Source organism: Chiroxiphia lanceolata, chromosome 26 (assembly GCF_009829145.1).
Source record: "Chiroxiphia lanceolata isolate bChiLan1 chromosome 26, bChiLan1.pri, whole genome shotgun sequence".
In the NCBI taxonomy this organism is placed as follows: domain Eukaryota; kingdom Metazoa; phylum Chordata; class Aves; order Passeriformes; family Pipridae; genus Chiroxiphia; species Chiroxiphia lanceolata.
In genome coordinates, this window is record NC_045662.1 from 4,471,578 (window position 1) to 4,491,413 (window position 19,836).

The window sequence follows — 19,836 nt, forward strand, 5'->3', positions numbered from 1 at the left end:
CTGTGCACCCCGCCCATGGGCCTCTGTCTGCACACAGGAGCACATGCAGGCCTCTGTCTGCACACAGGAGCACACACGTGTCTGCGTGTGCACACGTGTGCAGAACACGCACACTCCCCGCGCATCTACAGACGTGTCTGAGTGCACACATGGCCCTGAGTGCACACATGGCCCTGGGTGCACATGTGGCCCTGGGTGCACACACGCGTGGGGGAGGGAAGGCAGCTCACACACGCGTGCCTGTGTGCACGTCTGCCCTCCCACACGTGGATATCCATTTGCACGCTCATCCAGTTACACCCTGTCTTGCACCCCCTGTTTGCCAATCCCGGGTTTGCACACTCACTCCTGTGTTTGCACGCTCACCCCCACCTTTGCACAACCCCCTCCGTTTTCACACCCACACCCCCGTGTTTGCCCCCTCCCAGTTTTCACACCCACCCTCCCGTTTTCTCCCTCCCCCTGCCTGCACACTCACCCCCCGTTTTCACACTCACCCCGTTTGCACGACCCAATTTTTCACACTCAAACCCTGTTCCACCCACCCTGTTTTCACACCCCCCATGTCTGCACACCCCACCCGTGTTTGCACACTCACTCCCGCTATTTCCACCCCCGCCCCCCGTTTCCACCCCTGCTCCCGCCCCAGCCCTTCTCGAAATACAACTCCCATCACCCCCCGCGCCAGGAGCGCCCTGCTGCCCAATCAGCGCGCGGCTTCTTGGCAGGTGCCGCCATGGCGGTGCCCAGGCGCTAAGGGAGGCGCTCGGCGGCGCCGGGACGCGGTGAGGGCCGAGGGGGGAGCGGCGGGACCCGTGGGCACCGGGGCGGCTTCGAGCGCCCCCGAGCACCCCCGGCCCCGGGGAGAGGGCGGGCCCCTCGGCCGTGCCCCTGGAGCCGCTGGGCCGCGCTCCCCGCCGGGCCCGCTGCCCCCCGGCCCCGCTCTGCCCTTCCCGGGGGAGATCAGGGCTCCGTCCCCCCTGAGCTCTCCGTCCGCAGGGTGACCATGAAGGTGGTGAACCTGAAGCAGGCCATCCTTCAGGCCTGGAAGGAGCGATGGAGCGACTACCAATGGGCCATAAACATGAAGCGGTTCTTCCCCCGCGGAGCTACCTGGGACATCCTCAACCTGGCAGGTCCGGGGGGGTTGGGGGGCTTTCCCCTCCTCGCTGGGCACACAGGGGTGTTCTGGGGGTGGGTTTTGGGGTGTCAACCCTCTGGGCTGCAGACAAGGGTATTTTGGAGGTCCCTGCTGCGTTTTGGGTCCCTCCACCCCCTTCCCACACTAATTTTCACACCAAAATGCCCTTTCCCAACCCCTTTAGCCCATTCCTGAGTGTTCCCCCAGCCCTTTGGATCCATTTTGGGGTCATTCCCCCCCTTTTCCTCCCTGTGAGGGTTCAGGAGTCCATGCAGCCTGGCTTTTGGGACTGAGTTTTGCCAGGAGGGGATTAGACTGGATATTAGGGGAGATTTCTTCATGGAAAGGGTGGTCAGGCATTGGAACAGGCTGTGGTGGAGTCACCATCCCTCGAAGGGTTCAGAAACATGTGGATGTGGCACTTGGGAGCACGGACTAGTGGTGACATGGCAGTGCTGGGTTAAAGGTTGGACTTGGTGATGCTTGAGGTCTTTCCAGCCTTAGTGATTCCCTGATTCCCTGGTTCTTTCCGTGCACAGGAGCCAGGTGCTGCTCCTGAGGCTGCTTCCCACCCTGGCTAGGGGGGGTTCCTTTTCCCAGTCCAGTTCAAGGGCATTTCACACAAATCCTGCCAAAGGCTGGGACCTTTGGTTTAAAGATTTGCCAGGCTCTCCTGCTAATTATAGAAATTTGGTGCTGGGATTTTCCCTGTGCAGCATGTCCCTGGATAAATAAACAGAGCCAGGGATCGCTGCTCTGGGGGGGTTTAAAGGGAACCAACCCCACATAGGCAGCAGATCTCGTGCTTCCAAGGGGGGAATCTTTCCCCAGTGGCTATTTTTCCCCTCTCTCCACCCTCCCAGTGGATTTTCCGGCAGTGTCTGGGTTTTGTCACACCCTGAGCTGCTCTGACCGGGTTTGTCCCCTCTGATGTGGGGCTGGAGGGGCCGAGCAGGAGCTGTGGCTGTGGGGAGATGGAGTTGCTTTGGATGGGTTTGCTGGGTGTGGGGGTGGTTGGCTGGAGGGCCATTCCTGCTGCTGCCAGCTGGTCCCTGGGGCTCCCTGGTGCCTGTTCCCACCCTGGTGTCACCGGCTCCTGCTCTGCTGGCAGCGAGGCCTGTGGGGTGCTTGACGTGGGCTTGTCTGCGTATCCCCAAAAACAGGGCTAGAGATGGTAATTCCCTGTGATTTCTGTAGGAACAGGTTTCTCCTGGCCCACACTCAGCCAGGGGAAGGCTCAGCAGCCCGGGCTTTGTTGGGGGCAGCCCATATGCCAGGAGGGGAAGGAGCCATGTCCCCTTTTCCTTTTGGGAGCCCCAAAGGCAGGATGCCAACCCCGACTCCGAGCACACAGGGAGAGCCCATTCCCGAGGCCCCCATGGTTGGAACAGCAGCTCCCTTCCTCACCACAGCCCTTGGATCTGTCCTTCTCTGGGCTTGTGCCTTTCAGCTTTGGAAGTACAAAGGAGGGAAAGCTGGCACGGGCTGCCGGGCTCACGGTGGGGCCGGCAGATCGCTGCTGACACGTCTGCAGCGGGGAGCAGCATGTGGCTGGCTCGTGGTGGCACTCTGGGCTGGGCTGGGGAGGGGACGGCTCCACCACCTTCTGTCCTCATCCCAGACGCTCTTGGCCCGGGTCTGAGCCTTGGAGCGAGACCCAGGGAGTCTCCTGCTCCCGCGCTCGGGATCCGCCGGCGGCTCCTCCTTGGCTTTGGGGCGACAACTTCCCACCCGGCTGCTGCTCCCCCTTTTACATCTGGGTGCTCTGACCTACTTGCAGTCCGAGCCACAGCCCGGGGCCTGCTCGGGGAGGTGCTTCCTGCACTCTGCCATGGCTCAAATGGGCAATTAAAGGCTTGGCTGAGCAGATGGGGCGGGCAGAGCCCCTCGGGCCACCGAGGGCCAGACGGGCAGGGCCGGGCCCAGCGCAGGGGACTGGCAGCCCCGAGCTCAGCCCCGGGTGCCCGTGCAAAAGCCACTCGGTGGAGGCTGCGGGGCAGGAGGTGGGAGGGAGGGGAATGTGTTTGGAGAGCAGCAGGTGCAGTTTTGGGACCAGAGTGCCTGGGAGAGCTGAGTTAGCAGGAGGCTAAGCCTGAATTATTCACTGGCTTGTGCCATCGGGGATTAGAAAGTTGTGGGATTCAGTGAATTTTGGGGAAAAGCGGTGCGGAGTCGCTGTGGTTGACACAGTTGGGCTTTGCCAGCTTCACTCTGGGGTGAGGGCAGAGCAGTGTGTCTGTGTGTACCCGTGTCCCCACGTGCTGACCTGGGACCCCCCGGCCCCTCTTTCCTTGCAGAGGCTCTCCTGGAACAGGCCATGATCGGGCCATCCCCAAACCCACTCATCTTGTCCTACTTGAAATATGCCATCAGCTCCCAGGTAAGGACCTGCTGGCACTACTGGGGGACACCTCCCAGCCCCAACGTGGTTAGCAAAGAAACTGGGATGCTGGTGGTGGGCAGACACCCCAAATTCCCCATCTGAGCCTGTCCTGGGCTGGGCAGACACCCCAACTCCCCCACCTGAGCCTTTCCAGAGCTGGGGCAGGTGGAGGAGGGCTCAGTGCGTGCCCCAGGCAGGGATGTTTCCATAAATAGCCTCTGCCACCGCCCGGGGTGGGAATTCTGCCCCCTGAGAGCCCCCGCGCTCGCCGTGAGCTCCGCGCTTCCACATCCCGGCGTTTAATATCGCCTAAAGTTTGTGTGAAACACATCAGCGATCACCTAAAAATGTCTGTTTGGATTTGTGCCGGGTCAGCGCCCCGGCCCCGTCTGCGGTGACAGGCAGCGGGGCCGTGCCCTGACCTTGCCGTTCCTCGGCAACGAGCGCGGCGCTGGCACGGCCCCCGTGTGACACCGCGCTTGTTTTGGCTTTGTGTGTTGTAGATGGTGTCCTATTCCACGGTGCTGACGGCCATCAGCAAGGTAGGGCTCGGGCAGGTACTCTCTACCCGCAACCCACGAATCCCTTTCCCTCCCCACGACTCCCACCAAATATAGTCAAGTGGAAGGCGACGTCTGGGCTGAGTCAGCAGTGGGCAGCCGGCACAGATTAGCACCCGAGCCCTTCCTGTCCCTGCTGGGGATATGCTGCGGGTCCTGCGGGGTTTTGGGGGTGTGAACGCTTCATCCCTCTGCCCTGGGGGGCCCGGCAGGCTCCTGCTCTGTGTGTAACCCCAGCCTGGCCACCGGAAACCACATCCCGCCGCAGCCAGCGGCTCTGGCAGCGCCGTGGGGAGCGGAGCCGGCCGTGGAGGAGCTGCCAGCGCCGGGGCCACGCGGCTGCGGCCACAGGCCGTGCTCAGTTGTGGCTTCCCATGGGTGTTCAGTGTCCCCATGCTGCTTCCATGGGGATAAGCCATGGCTGCCTCTGCTTGGTGTTGGGAAACCCCTCACAAGTTTTGTCAGACTCCCCACTCCCTGCCTTGCCGGGGTCACCTCAGGCCCCCCCCCACTCTGCCTTGTCAGGGTCACTTCTGATCTGAAGGAAAAACAATCTGAGGGAGAATAATTTCTCTCCCCCCACCTTCTTGTTGTTGTGGGGATGAGAGGAGAGGAGAGCGCTGGCAGCCAGGGTTTTTTGGGGGGCCCTAGGCTGAACTCGGAGCTGTGCCATGAAGGCCTGGCGAGGTGGCGACCCCTCCAGCAGGCTCAGCACTGATCCGACAGGATGGGTGTGCTCCCGGGGTGGGGTAGAGCCGAGTCCACCCACAGCTCTGCTCTGAAGGGCGCGGGCTCGTTGCCATTCCCCCGGTCCCGCATCGCTGCCCGTTTGGAGGGCGGGCACAGCGCTGACCTTGAGAGCTGAGCCTTCCTCCTTCAGCTCAGCGTGGGCCCAGCGCAGAGCTGCGGGCAAGCTCCGGCCCGGCGGGGCTCCCCATCTGCTCCGGGAGGAGGGGGGGACCGCGCTTCTGCCGCCCCCCGCCCCCCAGCCCCGCGGCCAGCCGGGCTGTTGGCGCTGCCAGCCCTGCCGGGCCGGGGGTGGGCAGGGGCTGGCACCCGGCCACCACCGCGGCGTCAGGGCAGCACAACCCCGGCCCGAGGCTGCGGAGAAAGCCTGGCCCCGGCCCTGCCACCCCGGGAGGGCATGACCTGGCCGACAGACCTGACCTACTTCTCATTCAAGTGGCTTCTGGGTGGCTGCCAGGGCGAGTGTCCTGCGGCTGCAGTGCCCGGCCCGGCCCTGGAGGGAGGGCTTGAGGGTGTTTTGGGAGCTGCCGGAGCTGGGCAGCCCCCATCTGAAATCCCTTCATGTTCCTCTGCTCTAGTTCGATGACTTCTCCCGGGATCTGTGTGTCCAGTCGCTGCTGGAGATCATGGACATGTTCTGTGACCGCCTCAGGTATGATGTGACTGTTCCAGTGCTGCCACCACCTCGATCCTGGCTGTGCCACGGGCAGCACTGGGAGCTGGTGGGCCTGGCTGATCCTGGGATACTCACCCTGGCAGGTTAAGGGCAAATTCCCCCTCCAGCTCCCATTCCCAAATTGCTGCCAGCATGGGGAGAGCAGAGGGAATCCAAACCCCCACCAGCTGTCATGGGAAGCTGCAGGAAGGCCCCGCCCCTACTCTGGGATAAACCTTGCTGTGGTATTCCTGCCCCGCTCAGGTAGGTGGGTGGGCGTAAGTCCCATGGCCTGAGGGTCTCTGTCCCCTTGGAGTGTTCTCTTTCCTCTGCAGCTTTCCAGGCCCTGTCTGCATGTCCCTGTCTGGTCCTGCCTGCGCTGCCCCAGGCGCTGCCTTGTTTTGCTTCATGCTCTTCCGCTGTTGTTGCAGGACCCAGGGGAGTCCAGGACAATTCAGGCCACAAAAACTTTTTAGAAAGCTCAGAAATCTTCCTGTTAACCCCTGACAGACACTCTTCTGGGAGGCCAGAGGGACAGAGGGAGGAGGAAGGCTGAGGTAGCAGCCCTTCAATGAAATGAAATGAAGCAGCAGCAATGAATATGCATCAGTGACAGATGTTGACAAGGAGCTGTCGCTGGCCAACTGCAGAGCCGGCCCTTAATCCGCTCCTGCCTGCTCTGATCCTCTGCTTAATTTGATCAAAACTTCTGGCCCCGATGATTTGTGCATCAGGAGGGGAAAGCGTTCACCTCTCGCAGAGCACTGATCGATGCTGAGCCTCTCTTAGCAAGATAATTTGATTAGAAGCTTGGAAAGTTTCCCTGTAGTGGAGTGGCCAGCAAGGAGGCTGCACCAGGTGGATGGGGGGTGTCCTTCCCCCCAGCACAGTGGGAATGCTGGTGGGATGAGCAGTTGGGATCTACAGCAAAGGAGCTGGGTGGGAGTGCAGGACCTGAATTTGGGTTCCCCAGCCTCCCGCGTGTCCTGTGCCTCAGTTTCCCAGCACACAGTGAGCACATTCCCGTTTTTCCTCCTCCTTCCAGCTGCAACGGGAAGGCTGAGGAGTGCATCAGCCTGTGCCGGGCGCTGCTGAGTGCCCTCACCTGGCTCCTGCGCTGCGCCGCCTTCTACGCCGAGAAGGTGAAGGAGCCCCTGGAGCAGGCGGCGGCCGAGAACCAGCTGAAGATGTGCCTGGAGCGGCTGGAGAAGATGCTCAGCAGCACCAAGAACCGCGCCCTGATCCACATCGCCAAGCTGGAGGAGACGTGTATGTCCCTACCCCTGCGGAGGTGGCACTGCCACCTCTCCCTTCCCCCTGCCCGGCTCCTGCCGCATTGTCCCTGCGGCTCCAAGCCTATCCATCTTCCAGCCCTGTTGCTGTAACCGTCTCTCCTCCCTGGCTCCGTGCCACCCTCTGCCCCCTCCCCTCCGTGCTGCCCTTGGAAGAGGAGCAGAATTAATGTGGAGTGCTGCGTGAGCAGTTCCTGGGCGCGTGGGCGAGCCCTGTGCTCTGCCAGCCTGGCACAGCCCCGAGCCTTCGGCTGTGCCCATGTCTTGCCAGGAGGCTGTGCCAGGCCAGGCCTGAGGCAGGAGCTGTTGGGGGCACACAGATCCTTAGTTGGGCTCGCAGACCCTCTGTTTGGGCACACAGACCGTCGGTTTGGGCTGGCAGCACCAGCAGGGACCCCCAGCCTCTTCAGCCCCTCTGTGCTGCCGTGGGCCTTGGAGCCAGCCTGCCCAGCTTTTCCATGTGTCCCTGTCCCCCGTCTGAATCCCTGCCCTCCCTCCCCAGCCTCCTGGAGCACTGTGGAGCAGTCCCTCGTCAAGCTGGGGGAGAACCTGAAACAACCTCGGCACGTTCCCCGCTGCGGAGCCAGGCTGACGACTGCGTGTCCCTCATCAAGAGGTGGCTGTGTGCTGCTGCTTCGTGGGCTTGGGGGGCAAAAATGGGTCTGAGCCCCACTCTGGCTCCCCAAACTCCTTGCTCTGAGGGCTGAGAGCCTCCTGCCTCTCTCCATGCTGTCCTCCCTGCTTCCCTGTCCCTTTCCAGCTTGGATCCCTGCTCTGGCAGTGGGCTGGGGCTGACCAGAGGAGAGGGACAGGGCAAGTGGTGACCCAGGGCTTGCTCCTCTGGTGACCTGGGGCTCTTTGCCATTCCTCAGCTGCCTCTGGTCACACCAGAGCTGCCATTCCTGCTCCCTATCCTCTGGAACTGCTCCCAGGTCCCAGGGCTCTGGCTGTGCCTTGTTGATCCCAGGCACAGGTGCTCCAGGCTGTCCCTGCCCCAGGGAGACACAGGGCAGCAAAGGTCAGGGGCTTGGCCAGGGAATGAGAGTGGGACAGGAGGAGCAGAATCTGTCCCTGCAGGGCCCCAGTGACCCTGAGCTGTCCCCTCCCACCCAGCATCCCCACCATGCTCTCGGTCCACCTCGGGAGCAGCTGAACAAGACGGGGTTCCCCACCGTGCACGCTGTGGTGCTGCTGGAAGGGGACCATGAACCTCACAGGGGAGACTCAGCCGCTGGTGGAGCAGCTCATGAGGTGAAGAGGATGCAGGTACAGAAGTGACAGCGTGTTCTCCTGCTCAGGTGGCCTGGGCCACAGCCAGGGCTCCGTGCTGTGCCTGCCTGTGCTGATTCCTGCTCCAAGGGAGCAGCGGGAGCACATCAACACCATCACAGGGGTTCAGGGTTTGGCTGAGGGGGGGTGGGGCATGTGCTTTGCTGCCAACCCAGCACTGAGGGGGTCTGTGTGTGTGCCCTGCAGCGCATCCCCTCCCCGCTCTTTGTGCTGGAGATCTGGAAGGCCTGTTTTGTGGGCCTCATCGAGTGCCCCGAGGGCACGGAGGAGCTCAAGTGACAGCCTTCACCTTCCTGAAGGTAGGGCCCATCCAGCCCTGCTCTGAGCCCTGTGCTGTCACTGCCCTTCCCTGCACACCCGGCTCCTGCTGAGCCCTGAGCTCTGCCAGAGCAATTAGTCCTCCCCCACTGCTGAGTGCCCCTTGGGGTGCCCCCACACCCCACAGTGTGCCCCTCAGAGTCCAACCCACCCCATCTGAGCCCGCCCCAACCCTCCTGCCACCTGCTGAACATCAGCTTTGCTGTCCAGGGGCCTCCTTTCAGCCCAGCCCCACTTTGTTTGGCAGAGTTGGTTTTTCTGGGGTGTTGTAGGAGAAATGAAAGTGAGTAGGTTTAGATAAGATTTTGGGAAGAAGTTCTTCCCTGTGACTGGGGTGAGGCCCTGGCACGGGCTGCCCAGAGAAGCTGTGGCTGGAAGTGTCCAAGGCCAGGTTGGATGGGCTTGGAGCAACCTGGGATAGTGGAAGGTGTCCTTGCCCGTGGAAGGGGGTGTAGTTTAAGGTCTGTTCCAACCTAAACCATTCCATGATTCTATGATAAATGTGGCTCTGGGTGGTGGTGGAAGGACTCTGGAGGGGAGCAGGGGCACCAGTTCCCCTGGGTGCACAGACTGCTCCAGAAACGCTCCTGTCCCCAGGCTGGGAGAGCAGCTCTGTGCAGCTGTGTTGGTCTGGGTTGGTGCTGCTGGGGGGTCCTGTCAGTGGAGTGGGGTCTGCCCCAGTGTCACACCATACCTCATGTCTTTCAGATGCCCCAAGTCCTGGTTAAACTCAAGAAGTATCCCCAAGGGGACAGGGTGAGTCCTGGAGGGACCATCCATGGGGGCTGTGTGTCACCATGTGAGCTGTGTCACCGTGGGGCTGGTGCCTGGCCAGAGCTCTGTGGGGAAATGGTCTGTGTCCCAAGAGCCTTCCCTAACCAGAGCAGGCAGTGGGAGGGGGAGTGGGGGTGTGTTGGGGGAGCACACAAGGCTGAGTGCTGGGCTTTGTGCTCGGCAGGATTTCACCGAGGACGTGAACTGTGCCTTCGAGTTCCTGCTCAAGCTGACCCCTCTGCTCGACAAAGCTGACCAGCGCTGCAAGTGAGTGCTCGCCGTGGCCAGGGCTCACATGTGGCCCCATGCCACAGCCACCCTGTCCTCAGTGCAGGGTCCTGGCAAGGCTGTTTAGTTTCTGATCCAGTTCCTCCTTCCTGAGGACCTGGTGCTGCCACATGAGCGAGGCAGCAGAGTGTGTGACAGCTGAGTGTGGGTGATGGCTATGTGACACCGAGCTGCTCTGGCGCCCTGCAGCATCCTCAGAGGGGTGGGAGCGGCCCAGGAGGGCAACTTGGGAGTCCCCCTGCCCTGTGGCACTGCCTGGGTGACAGGAATGCTGTCCCTCAGGCTAGGGCTCTGCTCTCTCTTCCAGCTGCAACTGCATAGCCTGCTCCTGCAGGAGTGCAGCAAGCAGGGGCTGCTCTCCGAGGCCAACAAGACCACCTGATCGACAAACGGTACAGCCCCTTACAAAGTCCTGGGTAACCCCAAAAGTGGGTCTGGAGCATCTTGTTTTGGGGAGGCATGAGGGAGCAGCTGCTGTGTCTGTGCTGGGGCACCGGTGGCCTGGGGGATGAAGCATTGCTTTTGGTGACAGGTTGGGTACAGGTAGAGTCTGTCCCCTCAGAGCTGGCAGCTGATGGTGGCCTGAAGGCAGTGGTTTTCCCTTGAGGGTGCCAGTGGGTGGGAGGAGGAAGGCAGGGTGATGGATTCCTGCTCACTGGCCCTTCTTTGGGGTCCCCCAGGACAGCAGACAAGGAAACTCTCCGTGCTTGAAAATCCGCCGAGAATGCCAACATCCAGCCAAACCCAGGGCTCATCCTGAGGCTGAGCCCACTGTCACCACATCCTGAAGGTGAGTCCTCTCCTGCAAGCCGTGCTGGGCCAGGCTGGGCTTGGCACCAGAGCCCCTTCCCCAGCAGTACCAGTCACCACCAGGCAGCTGGGGTGGCTGGGAGGCACCTGATCTCCTTCTGCGCTGGGGTGGAGGAGCAGAGGAATCACTCCCAGCTTTGATGCTCTGCCGTGGATCCCAGGAGCATCCCCTCCTCCCTCCTGGGAGGCTGGAGGAGCTGTCAGGTGGCATGTCATCAGTGCCCAGCAGCCTGAGCCCAGCCAGTTCTACCCATCCTGCTCAGCTGCTCCCCCACGTGCATCTCCCCCGGTCCCCGGGGACGTCCCTATGTCCCTGTGTCACTCTGGTTGTTTTGCTGCTGCCTCAGTGACAGGGGATGTTTTTCCTGCCGTACCAAGGGCACAGAGGGCTCCATCCCACCTCCCCCAAATCCTGTTGAGTCCCTGCTCCCCAAGCTGGAGTTTTACTGCTGCTCGTAGCACATGTTCCCCGTGACTTTTCTTCCTCTTACTTTTTTGGTTGTAGACCATGGATTGCAGACCCACTCCAAATCCCCTGAGGCTTGCTGGGGGTCCTGGGTCACATGCTGTCTGGGAAGAGCCTGGGACTTGCTGCTGGCAGCGGCAGCAGCCACGGGCAAGCTGAAATCCTTTGCTCGCAAGTTTGTCAGTGAGTGTCCACCTGGATGGCACCATCCCTGGTGCCCACGGGGGAGTGGGCAGCCCGTCAAGCTGCCCCCCACACAGGGCTGGATGTGCCTCTGTCCCAGTGGAGCACTGGGAGGACTGGGATCATAGGGAGGCTGGCAACCCACAGCACCCCATTTTGCCATCTGCATGAACAGGGCAGAGGATCAGAGCCATTTTGTTTTGGGGTGTTCAGAGAACTGAAGGCCCTGGCAGAGCCCTGGATCCAGGGCTGTGTGTCCCTTCTGTCCCCCGGACACCCATGTCCTGGTTACAGCACATGCACAGCACACGTGGGGCTGTGTGATGGGCTCCCCTGAGGGCTCAGCCCACACCAGCCCCCGTGGGTGCAAAGGGGAGCTGTTTGGGGGTCTGTGCTCTGAAACCCCACACAGCCAGCAGGGCTGGCTTCTGGGGAGGGCCCTGGGTGTGGGGACGAGCAGCGTGGCCGGACCTGTTTGGCTGCAGGGAGTGGAGACAGGGAGGAGGTGGTTTGTCCTGTGGTGCTGGAGGGTTGTCTGTGGAGCTGGGCCCAGCTTCTCATGCCCCTCTGTGCTGGGATGGGGTGCAGGGAGGGATCTGCAGGCGGGGCAGCCTCTGCTTGTCTCAGGGGTAGGGAATTGGCCTGTTGGAGTGATAACGCTTCGCTGCCACTCTCTGCCCCTGCAGGCTGAACGAATTCACCAAGCAAATCACCGAGAAATCTGTAAGTGCGTGTGTGCTCGTGCGTGGGGGGATCTGAGCTGGGCCCCCCCCACTGCCACGTGCTGGGATGCTCTGGGGCCTGGCTGGATTAAACTGGGACTGGCTGTGGGGCCAGAGCGAACTGAGCTGTGCCAGGCCTGGCTGGGGGTACCAGTGGGGAGGGGGCACAGAGGCACGTGGCCGTGTGCCAGCGGGGCTCTGAGTTCCTGGGGACCCGCTGCTCTCATGTGTGTGTCCATCCCGAATGTGGGTGTTCCCTGCTTGCAGGGAAAGGGCTCCCTCTCCCCAGCCGAGCCTGGGGGCCCCTTGGCTCCCTCCCTGGAAGGGGTGATGTGTCAGCACAGCCCAGATAAGGACTCTGACTCCATGTGTGTGTGATGAAACTTGTGGAGTGCTCTGACCTTCCATGGTGAGGGGGTGGCCCAGAGGAGGCCAGAGCTGCTTTGGGGGCTTGAGCAGAGGCAGACAGGGTTGGGGGATGCACTTGGCACATCCCCTCATTTACACACAAGCACTGGGGGGGTTACAAAAGCTGCCTGAGGGGAGCAGGTCCTGTCCCCTGCACTCACGGGGTCCTGCCTTCATCCTTGTGCTGAGGCTGGAGACCCCCAAGGTCTTTGTTTCTCCTCCCTCAGCCAAGAGTGGCTCAGTGCGAGCCCTGCTCTTCGACATCTCCTTCCTCATGCTGTGCCATGTGGCCCAGACCTACGGCTCAGAGGTAAGGATCCTCTGAGGGGCTGGATCCTGCAAGGGGATGGATGGGGCTGGGTGGGGCTGGATCCTCTGAGGGGCTCTCACCAGCACAGCCTCCTTGCTGCTGCAGCCTGCCAGCCTCCTCTAGTGGCCAGCCTGCCCCTGTCCCTGCTGTCCCTGCTTTCCCCACTGTCCCTGCAGCCACCACACTGCCTGGGGCACAGCACCCAGTGCCTGTCACCTGGAAATCTGTCCCCGGGGCTCCATGGCCTCTAAGTGTGGAGGAGGACTGGCTGTCACCTCCCTGAGGCTTGGACTGTGCTCCATTTGTGGACAGTGGGATCGGTGGGAATGCTACTTCTGCAGCTTCCCTGGGCTGGCTCTGAGCTCATTGGGCTTTCCCCAGTGCGTGCCCCTCCAGTTTGGCCCTGTTTGGCTGGAGGGGGGGGTCACACAGCCAGATGATGTCAGCCCTCCCCCATCCGAGGAGGAACTCTCAGCCCCACTTGGGAAACGGCACTTTGGTTGCATGAAAATGTTTCAAGTTTCAACATCTGTGTGGTGTTTGGGAGCAGAAACGATACTGAAACACTGGGAATGTGGAGAGGGGGGAGAGAGGGGCCCTGCCCAGCCAGCCCTGGGGAGCGGGGAGGGGGCTCCTGGCTGGGGGGACGTGCCTGGGGCTGTCCGATGAGGTCTCATCCCCTGTCCCAGTCCTGTGACTTTTCTGCCCAGCTGCTGCTGAACAGATGTGCAAAACTTTTTTTGGACAAAAATAACATCCCCTGGGTGACACAGGCTGAGAGGAGGAAGTGACATGTGGGATTCCCAGCTCGTGACCCCCCCAAGACCCCTCCCAGCTGGGCTGTGTGAGCCCGGCACTGGGGACCCTGAGCACAGCTCACGGGGGTGGGGGACACAGGACCCTTTGGGGCAGGACACGGTGACCCCAGGGCTGGTCCTGGCCTGGCATCTCTCATCCTCTGAGCTGGGCCTTGGTCTCCTGGGGAGCCCTCTCGTAATGGGAGAAACCACAGCCCACAGACCGGAAACCAGTGCCTTACTGGGGGCTGACCAGTGCCTTACTGGGGCCTGACCAGTGCCTGTTTCTCCCTCCGGGCCACAGGGCGGCGCTGTTCCCCCGGCCATGAGCACCCCGGGGTGGGGGTCTCACCCCAGAGTGGGGGTCTCACCCGGGGTGGGGTCCCCAGCAGGGTCCCTGCGGGATGCAGAACCCCATGCTGGCTCCTTTCCAGGTGATCCTGTCGGATTCGAACCCTCCGGGTGAGGTTGCCCTTCTTCGAGACCTGGATGCTGACCTGCATGCCCGAGGAGGGGAAGATCCTCAACACCCGACCACCCCTGCTTCCGCCCGGATTCCACCAAGGTGGAGTCCCTGGTCGCCCTCCTCAACAACTCCTCTGAGATGAAGCTGGTGTAAGAACCCACCCGTGAGCCCCCACCCCAGCTTCCCTGGCCCCGTGGCCATGCCTGAACCCCCCACCTCTTCCCTGACAGGCAGATGAAGTGGCACGAGGTGTGTCTGAGCATCTCAGCTGCCATCCTGGAGATCCTCAATGCCTGGGAGAATGGTGTCCTCACCTTTGAGTCCATCCAGGTGGGGCTGGTGGGGGGCAGAGCAGGGCTGTACTGTGTCCTAAGGAGGGGCCAGGGGTCGAGATGCTCCAGGGTCCCCTGTTCTCCTGCAGCTGCCTCGGAGCTCACTGAGACTTGGGAGGGGGGAACTGATTGGCTTCAGCCCTGTGATACTGCCCTGACCCAGCGGCTGGCAGTGGGACTGGCAGGGACATCACCCATGGAGGAGGGAAGGGCTTGGACCCCACAGTCAGGACCCACAGCCCCGGGAGGCAATTTCTGAGCATCCACCCGTCTGTGCTCATCCTCTGCTCCATCTCCTCTCCTAGAAAATCACGGACAACATCAAGGGGAAGGTGTGCAGCATGGCAGTGTGTGCCGTGGCCTGGCTGGTGGCCCACGTCCGCATGCTGGGCCTGGACGAGCGGGAGAAGTCCCTGCAGATGATCCGGCAACTCGCGACCCCCCTGTACGGGGAGAACACGCTGCAGTTCTACAACGAGCGGTGAGCTCGGGCACGACCTGTCCCTGCCCTGCTCCTGCCTCCCACTGCCATGCCGTTCCCTGCCCTGCTTCCCCTTCCCAGTGCCACGTCTCCTGCCCCCCTTCCCAGTTCCCTCCTGATCCCATCTCTCCTCTGTAGTGTGGTGATCATGAGCTCCATCCTGGAGCACATGTGCGCCGACGTCCTGCAGCAAACGGCCACGCAGATCAAGTTCCCTTCCACGGGCATGGACACCATTCCCTACTGGAATCTCCTGCCCCCCAAGAAGCCCATCAAGGAGGTGCTGACCAGCGTGTTCACCAAGGTGCTGGAGAAGGGCTGGGTCGACAGCCGCTCCATCCACATCTTCGACACCCTACTGCACATGGGGGGGGTCTACTGGTTCTGCAACAACCTGGTCAAGGTATGGGGGGGCAGGAGGGACCCCCAGTGCCACGGTGGGAACGATGGGTCTGGTCTGTGCTCCCAGTGCCCTCGGTGTCCCTGGGCTGGCTGCTGGGCACTGGAGGGGAGGGGGCAGGCCCAGCCCTGCCCGTGCCCCCATCCTCCCTGCCCTTCTCCCTGCAGGAGCTGCTGAAGGAGACACGGAAGGAGCACACCCTGCGGGCTGTGGAGCTGCTCTATGCCATCTTCAGCCTGGACATGCAGCAGCTGACGCTGACGCTGCTGGGCCACATCCTGCCCAACCTGCTGACAGACTCCTCCAAGTGGCACACCCTCATGGACCCCCCCCGGGAAGGCCCTGGCCAAGTAAGACCCTAGACCCATGGGAGACTCTGCCCTTGGGGGAGCCTGGTAGGGGAGGTGGGGAGATGCTGAGATGGAGGTCCCAGACACTCAAATCCCTCCCTGTCCCTGGCACAGTGCTGACAGTTCCTACTCTGGGTCCCATTCCCTGCTGTCCCCCTCTGAGGAGGGACCTGCTGTGTCCCATCCCTGGGCTCACACCTCATCCTCAGGTGGGCTGGCAGCACCTGGCTGTGTCCCTGCTCTGTCCCCAGGCTCTCTGTGTGGTGTGCCCTGAGCTCCTACTCCTCCCACAACAAGAGCCAGGCCTCAGCCCGGCAGAAGAAGCGGCACCGGGAGGACATCGAGGTGTGTCTGGTGTGGAGCAGGGGTTGGCAGGGGGCTCTTTGTGCCCAAAAGCAGCAGTGTCCTGGGGAGGGTGGCAGGAGTTGGTGGGTTAGACCAGACTCCCTACCCAGCTTCTCTGGGCTCTTTGAGGTCTTTTGACCTTAAAATCCAGGGTTTCCCTTCTCTTTCTTGGGGAAGGGGCTGTAATGAGCTGGTCTGGATGTGTCCTGCCCAGGTTGGGATGCTGCAAGTGAACAGAGATCATAGTCCTGGGCCCAGGGTGGGCCACGACACCCCCCTCAGTGACGGGCTGGTGGGGCTGAACCCCTTCTTTCTTTCCCCCAGGATTACATCAGCCTGTTCCCGCTGGATGACACGCAGCCCTCCAAGCTCATGCGCCTGCTGAGCTCCAACGAGGAGGATTCCAACATCCTCTCCAGCCCCAGTAAGTGTGGGGAATGGGGTGGGGATGGCTCCTGGGAGGGCACCATCCTGCCTTGCTGTTCTTTTTGGCTGTGAAATGTGTATTTGAGCAAAACCCCTTCCCTTCCCAAACTGGCCGGGTGAGGATTTAGAGCCCTCAAGTGTTATTTCAGTTATCCTGGAAAAGGGAAAGGTAAAACTCTTTATTTCTCTGATCTGAACAACTTCAAGGGGTGAGGTTACACCTTCTCTCCATGCTGGTGCCCCTCAACCCAGTACCCCACTCCCGAGGGGCTCAGGGGGGCTTTGAGAGCCATGTCCCCCCCAGCCACCCTGCGTGGGACCAGAGCTGGAGGTGACATTCCTGATGTCTGAGGCCAAATCCTGACATTCCAGTGCTGTGAACAAGGCTGGAGCAGAGCCTTGGAACACATCCGTGTTCCTGTGGTGTCACAGGTTGCAACAGCTCTGGTCCATGTCCTGCCTGATGGGTGCTGTCATGGCTCCCATGTGCATTGTCCACACTCCTGGGCAGTGAGTCAGGACCTTTCCTGGTCATTGTTTCTCCCCTTATCCCGAATGTACTCTCCAGTTATTAGTTTTCGACACATCCATTGACCTCTGGTTTCTTTACTGTCGAAATACGGGCTTTTCCCTTTATCTCACTTATCTTTTTTTAACTCCTGAGGCAGTCCCACCTCTTCCCAGCGACATTCAGGACTTTTTTGGGCTGTTTTCTGCAGTGATGTGGAAACACTGCTTCCTGCAGCGGCCACATAACTCATGTGATTCCATGAGAAAAGTGTGGGAGGGCTTTCTTTTTTTGGTGAGCATCCTCAAGAGCAGCACAAGGTGGGTCCTGCTGGTTTGGGCAGGAGCTGTGGACCACGGGGTCTGCACAAGAGCCTTCCCAGGGCATTTCCATCCTGTTGGAGTGGAGCTGGCCCAGTTCCTCCCACAGAAGCGCCCAACTGGGGGCAACTCAAGCCCCCTGGTCTGTCCCAGGATTTGCTGCTAGATTTGGACGTGCCTCAGCTCTGGTAGCTGGACTGCACCCTGACAGTGAGATTGCAGAGCTGCTGTGCAGCTGTTGAACATCTGGCTCTCACACAGGATGTGCAATGTGTGTGTTGCTGCTCTTCCTCTCTCCTGATCGTGACATCCCCTGGGAGCAGCCTGGGGATCCCCCCTGGGCTCTTGGCTCTGTGGGGGCTGGCAGGGGGGACGTGGCACAGACTGTGCTGTGTTTCTGGGGTGCCCCAGTGGCACAGACTCAGTTGGGGTATGGGGGGCCCAAACCTCTCCCGCTCCATAGGATCACTTGTGGCAAAGCCCCTTCTGGAGCTGGGTCACCTTGAGTGGCCAGAGCTGGCCAGGGTGGGCACAGAGGAACAGCCAAGAGGCTGTTCCTGACTCCTGTTCTGCTGCCCACAGATCGTTCCATGAGCAGCTCACTCTCTGCTTCCCAGCTCCACACTGTCAGCATGAGGGACCCGCTCAACCGTGTGCTGGGTAAGGTGGGGGCGGGTCTGTGGGGTCCCATCCAGCCAGGCTGGGGCACCAGTGGGAGGTGTGGACCACCCCTAGCCCCCCAGAACTGACCTGACTGTTGACCTGTCCCTGTCCCCACAGCAAACCTCTTCCTGCTCATCTCTTCCATCCTGGGGGCCAAGACGGCCGGCACCCACACCCAGTTTGTCCAGTGGTTCATGGAGGAGTGTGTGGAGTGCCTGGAGCAGGGCAGCCGTGGGAGCATCCTCCAGTTCATGCCCTTCACCATGGTGAGCCCTGTGGCTGTGACACCCCTGTCCCTGCTCGGGGGTGTGCTGGGGTCCCACGGGACAGGGGCACATCTGGGGGTCCTGCTGCCTGTCTCACCTGTCTCCATCTCTGGGGACACTCACTGTGCTTCTCCTGTGCCCCCGGGCAGGTTTCGGAGCTGGTGAAGGTGTCCACCATGTCCAGCCCCAAAATCGTGCTGGCCATCACTGACCTCAGCCTGCCCCTGGGCCGCCGCGTCGCTGCCAAGGCCATCGCTGCGCTGTGAGGGGACAGCACCTGCCCAGGGCACATCCCTGAGCATCCCGGGCACATCCCTGCCAACCTGGATGCCTGGGATGGCTTCTGTCACTGCAGCTTGGCCTCGCCCTGCCCATGGGCTGCTCCTTCAGTGCCCGGAGCCATCCCTGTGCTGCCTCACGAGGGCTTCGAGAATGAGACGCCCCCATGATTTTTTCTATTCTATAAATAATTCAATCCTTTTGTAGAACCAGGTTTTGCCTCATCTCTGTCTGGGGTCCTGGGGCTCCCCAAAATCCCTTGTTTCGGGAGGTGATGGGGGAGTCAGTGGCCAAGCCCTGTGCTGGGAAGGGGGTTGAATTCCACTCTCCCTGTCCCAGACCCCCGGAGTGTTCCATGCTGCACTGGGTGGAGCAGGGATGCTTCCTTGCTGTGCTGTCAGCCACAAGCAGGCTCTTGTTGGGAATTCCTCCATGTGAGCGGGAGTTCTTGCTGGAATTCCTCCCTGTGAGTGTGAGTTCTTACCGGAATTCCTCCCCGTGAGTGTGAGTTCAGGCCAAGGCGAGCGCGGCACTGGTGGCCGGTGAGTAACTGTGGCCTCACCGGCACCGCACCATCCCTGGGCTGGGACAGACTCCCCCAGGACTGTCCTGACACCCTGTCAGCTGCTCTGGTGGTGAATCCTCTTGGAGTGTCACCAACCCCCAACCCTGAGGGGGTGGCAGGGCCGGGGTGGCTGTGCCTCTGCCCCTTCACTCATTGAGGGGGAAGCAGGGCCAGCGGGCACCAGCCCTTCCCTCTGGGCACCACAGCTCTGGGCCTGGGCTGTGCCTCTGCCCCCTCGGCACTGGTGGAGTTCCCAGCTCACTCCTGGCTGCTCCCAGGCTTTACTGGAGGGAGAGATCCCAATGCACTGGGGGTAGCTGTGGGTGCTGGCTGGTCCTTGGCCTTCAGGGAGGGAGCTGCTTTCCCGCTGCTCCCATGGGTCCATCCCTGGTCCAGGGCAGGTGCAGAGCGGCCGTGGGGGCGGGTGGGGCAGCTAACAGAGCTGTGGCATGCACTAGGAGGGGCTGAGATGGCCTCACCAGGCCTGACACCGGTGTGAGTGCCACGCTGAGCTGGCACCGACCTACCTGGGCACCGCTGCTCGCCCAGGGGCGGCTCTTTACCGTTAGCCCGGAGCAAAGAGCAGGACCCGGCGCTCGTGGCCTTCCCGGCTCTGTCAATATTTGCCTCGACAGCACCGTGCCTGGCGTTGGCACTGGTGCTTCCCCTTCCAGGAAGGGGCTGGAGAGGGAAAAGGGGGTTTTTCCGTAAGCACCCATGAGGTGGGAGAGGAAGGAGGGAGCTGCTGCCCATGGGGGTGTGTGCAGCCAAACGCCTGGGAGTGAGGGCTTCCCCTGGCGATGAGAGCCCAGCCATGGGGCTCTGGCCTTGTGCCAGCCCCTTCCCAGGGCTGGGAAGTTGGGGGGAGGCAGGAACTTCTCCCACTGGCCCCCACTGGCCCTGGGCTCTGTCCTTGTGGGGCTGGGACGAGTGTGGCGAGGGATGCTGGTGGTCACAGGACCTGAGCGTGGGCCTGGTGGGAGGAAAGTGATCTGGTGGAGCTGAGGAGTGCGGGGACAGCCTGGGCTGGGCGAGGCTGGGGGTGGCTGCAGGGGCTTTCTGGGGCAGGGGGATGCCCAGGGATCTCCTGACATTGCCACATCCATTTGTCCATCCACCCTGCCACAGGCACCCTGCCTTCCTCACTGCTGGAAGCCTCGTCCCACTGTGGTTGCTCTGGCAGGGCTCTGGGCACATCCTGAGGCAGCTCTGGAGCAGATTCCCCCTGTGGCAGCAGCAGCAGAGGGGTGGGTGGGTCCTCCCAGCGCGGGTGGCTTCCGGAGCTTTCTAG

General features: G+C 61.8%; 1 protein-coding gene across 1 annotated transcript; it reads left to right on the forward strand.

The window, feature by feature from the left end:
• Nucleotides 1–729: 729 nt before the first annotated feature.
• Nucleotides 730–18,192, forward strand: MED24 (mediator complex subunit 24). Its single transcript, XM_032711048.1, is given in 36 exon segments — nucleotides 730–785; nucleotides 1,000–1,136; nucleotides 3,439–3,521; nucleotides 4,028–4,066; nucleotides 5,410–5,483; nucleotides 6,532–6,755; nucleotides 7,281–7,342; nucleotides 7,345–7,394; nucleotides 7,892–7,916; nucleotides 7,919–7,975; nucleotides 7,977–8,025; nucleotides 8,028–8,044; nucleotides 8,255–8,342; nucleotides 8,345–8,367; nucleotides 9,095–9,142; nucleotides 9,345–9,427; nucleotides 9,756–9,763; nucleotides 9,766–9,812; nucleotides 10,172–10,238; nucleotides 10,799–10,842; nucleotides 10,844–10,911; nucleotides 11,594–11,638; nucleotides 12,272–12,347; nucleotides 13,579–13,614; nucleotides 13,616–13,672; nucleotides 13,674–13,759; nucleotides 13,841–13,940; nucleotides 14,248–14,423; nucleotides 14,562–14,826; nucleotides 14,991–15,149; nucleotides 15,151–15,173; nucleotides 15,425–15,518; nucleotides 15,843–15,942; nucleotides 17,355–17,432; nucleotides 17,553–17,701; nucleotides 17,851–18,192. Coding segments are annotated over 35 exon segments (2,847 nt in total). The 5' UTR covers nucleotides 730–785; nucleotides 1,000–1,006; the 3' UTR covers nucleotides 17,968–18,192.
• The last annotated feature ends 1,644 nt before the right edge of the window (nucleotides 18,193–19,836 follow it).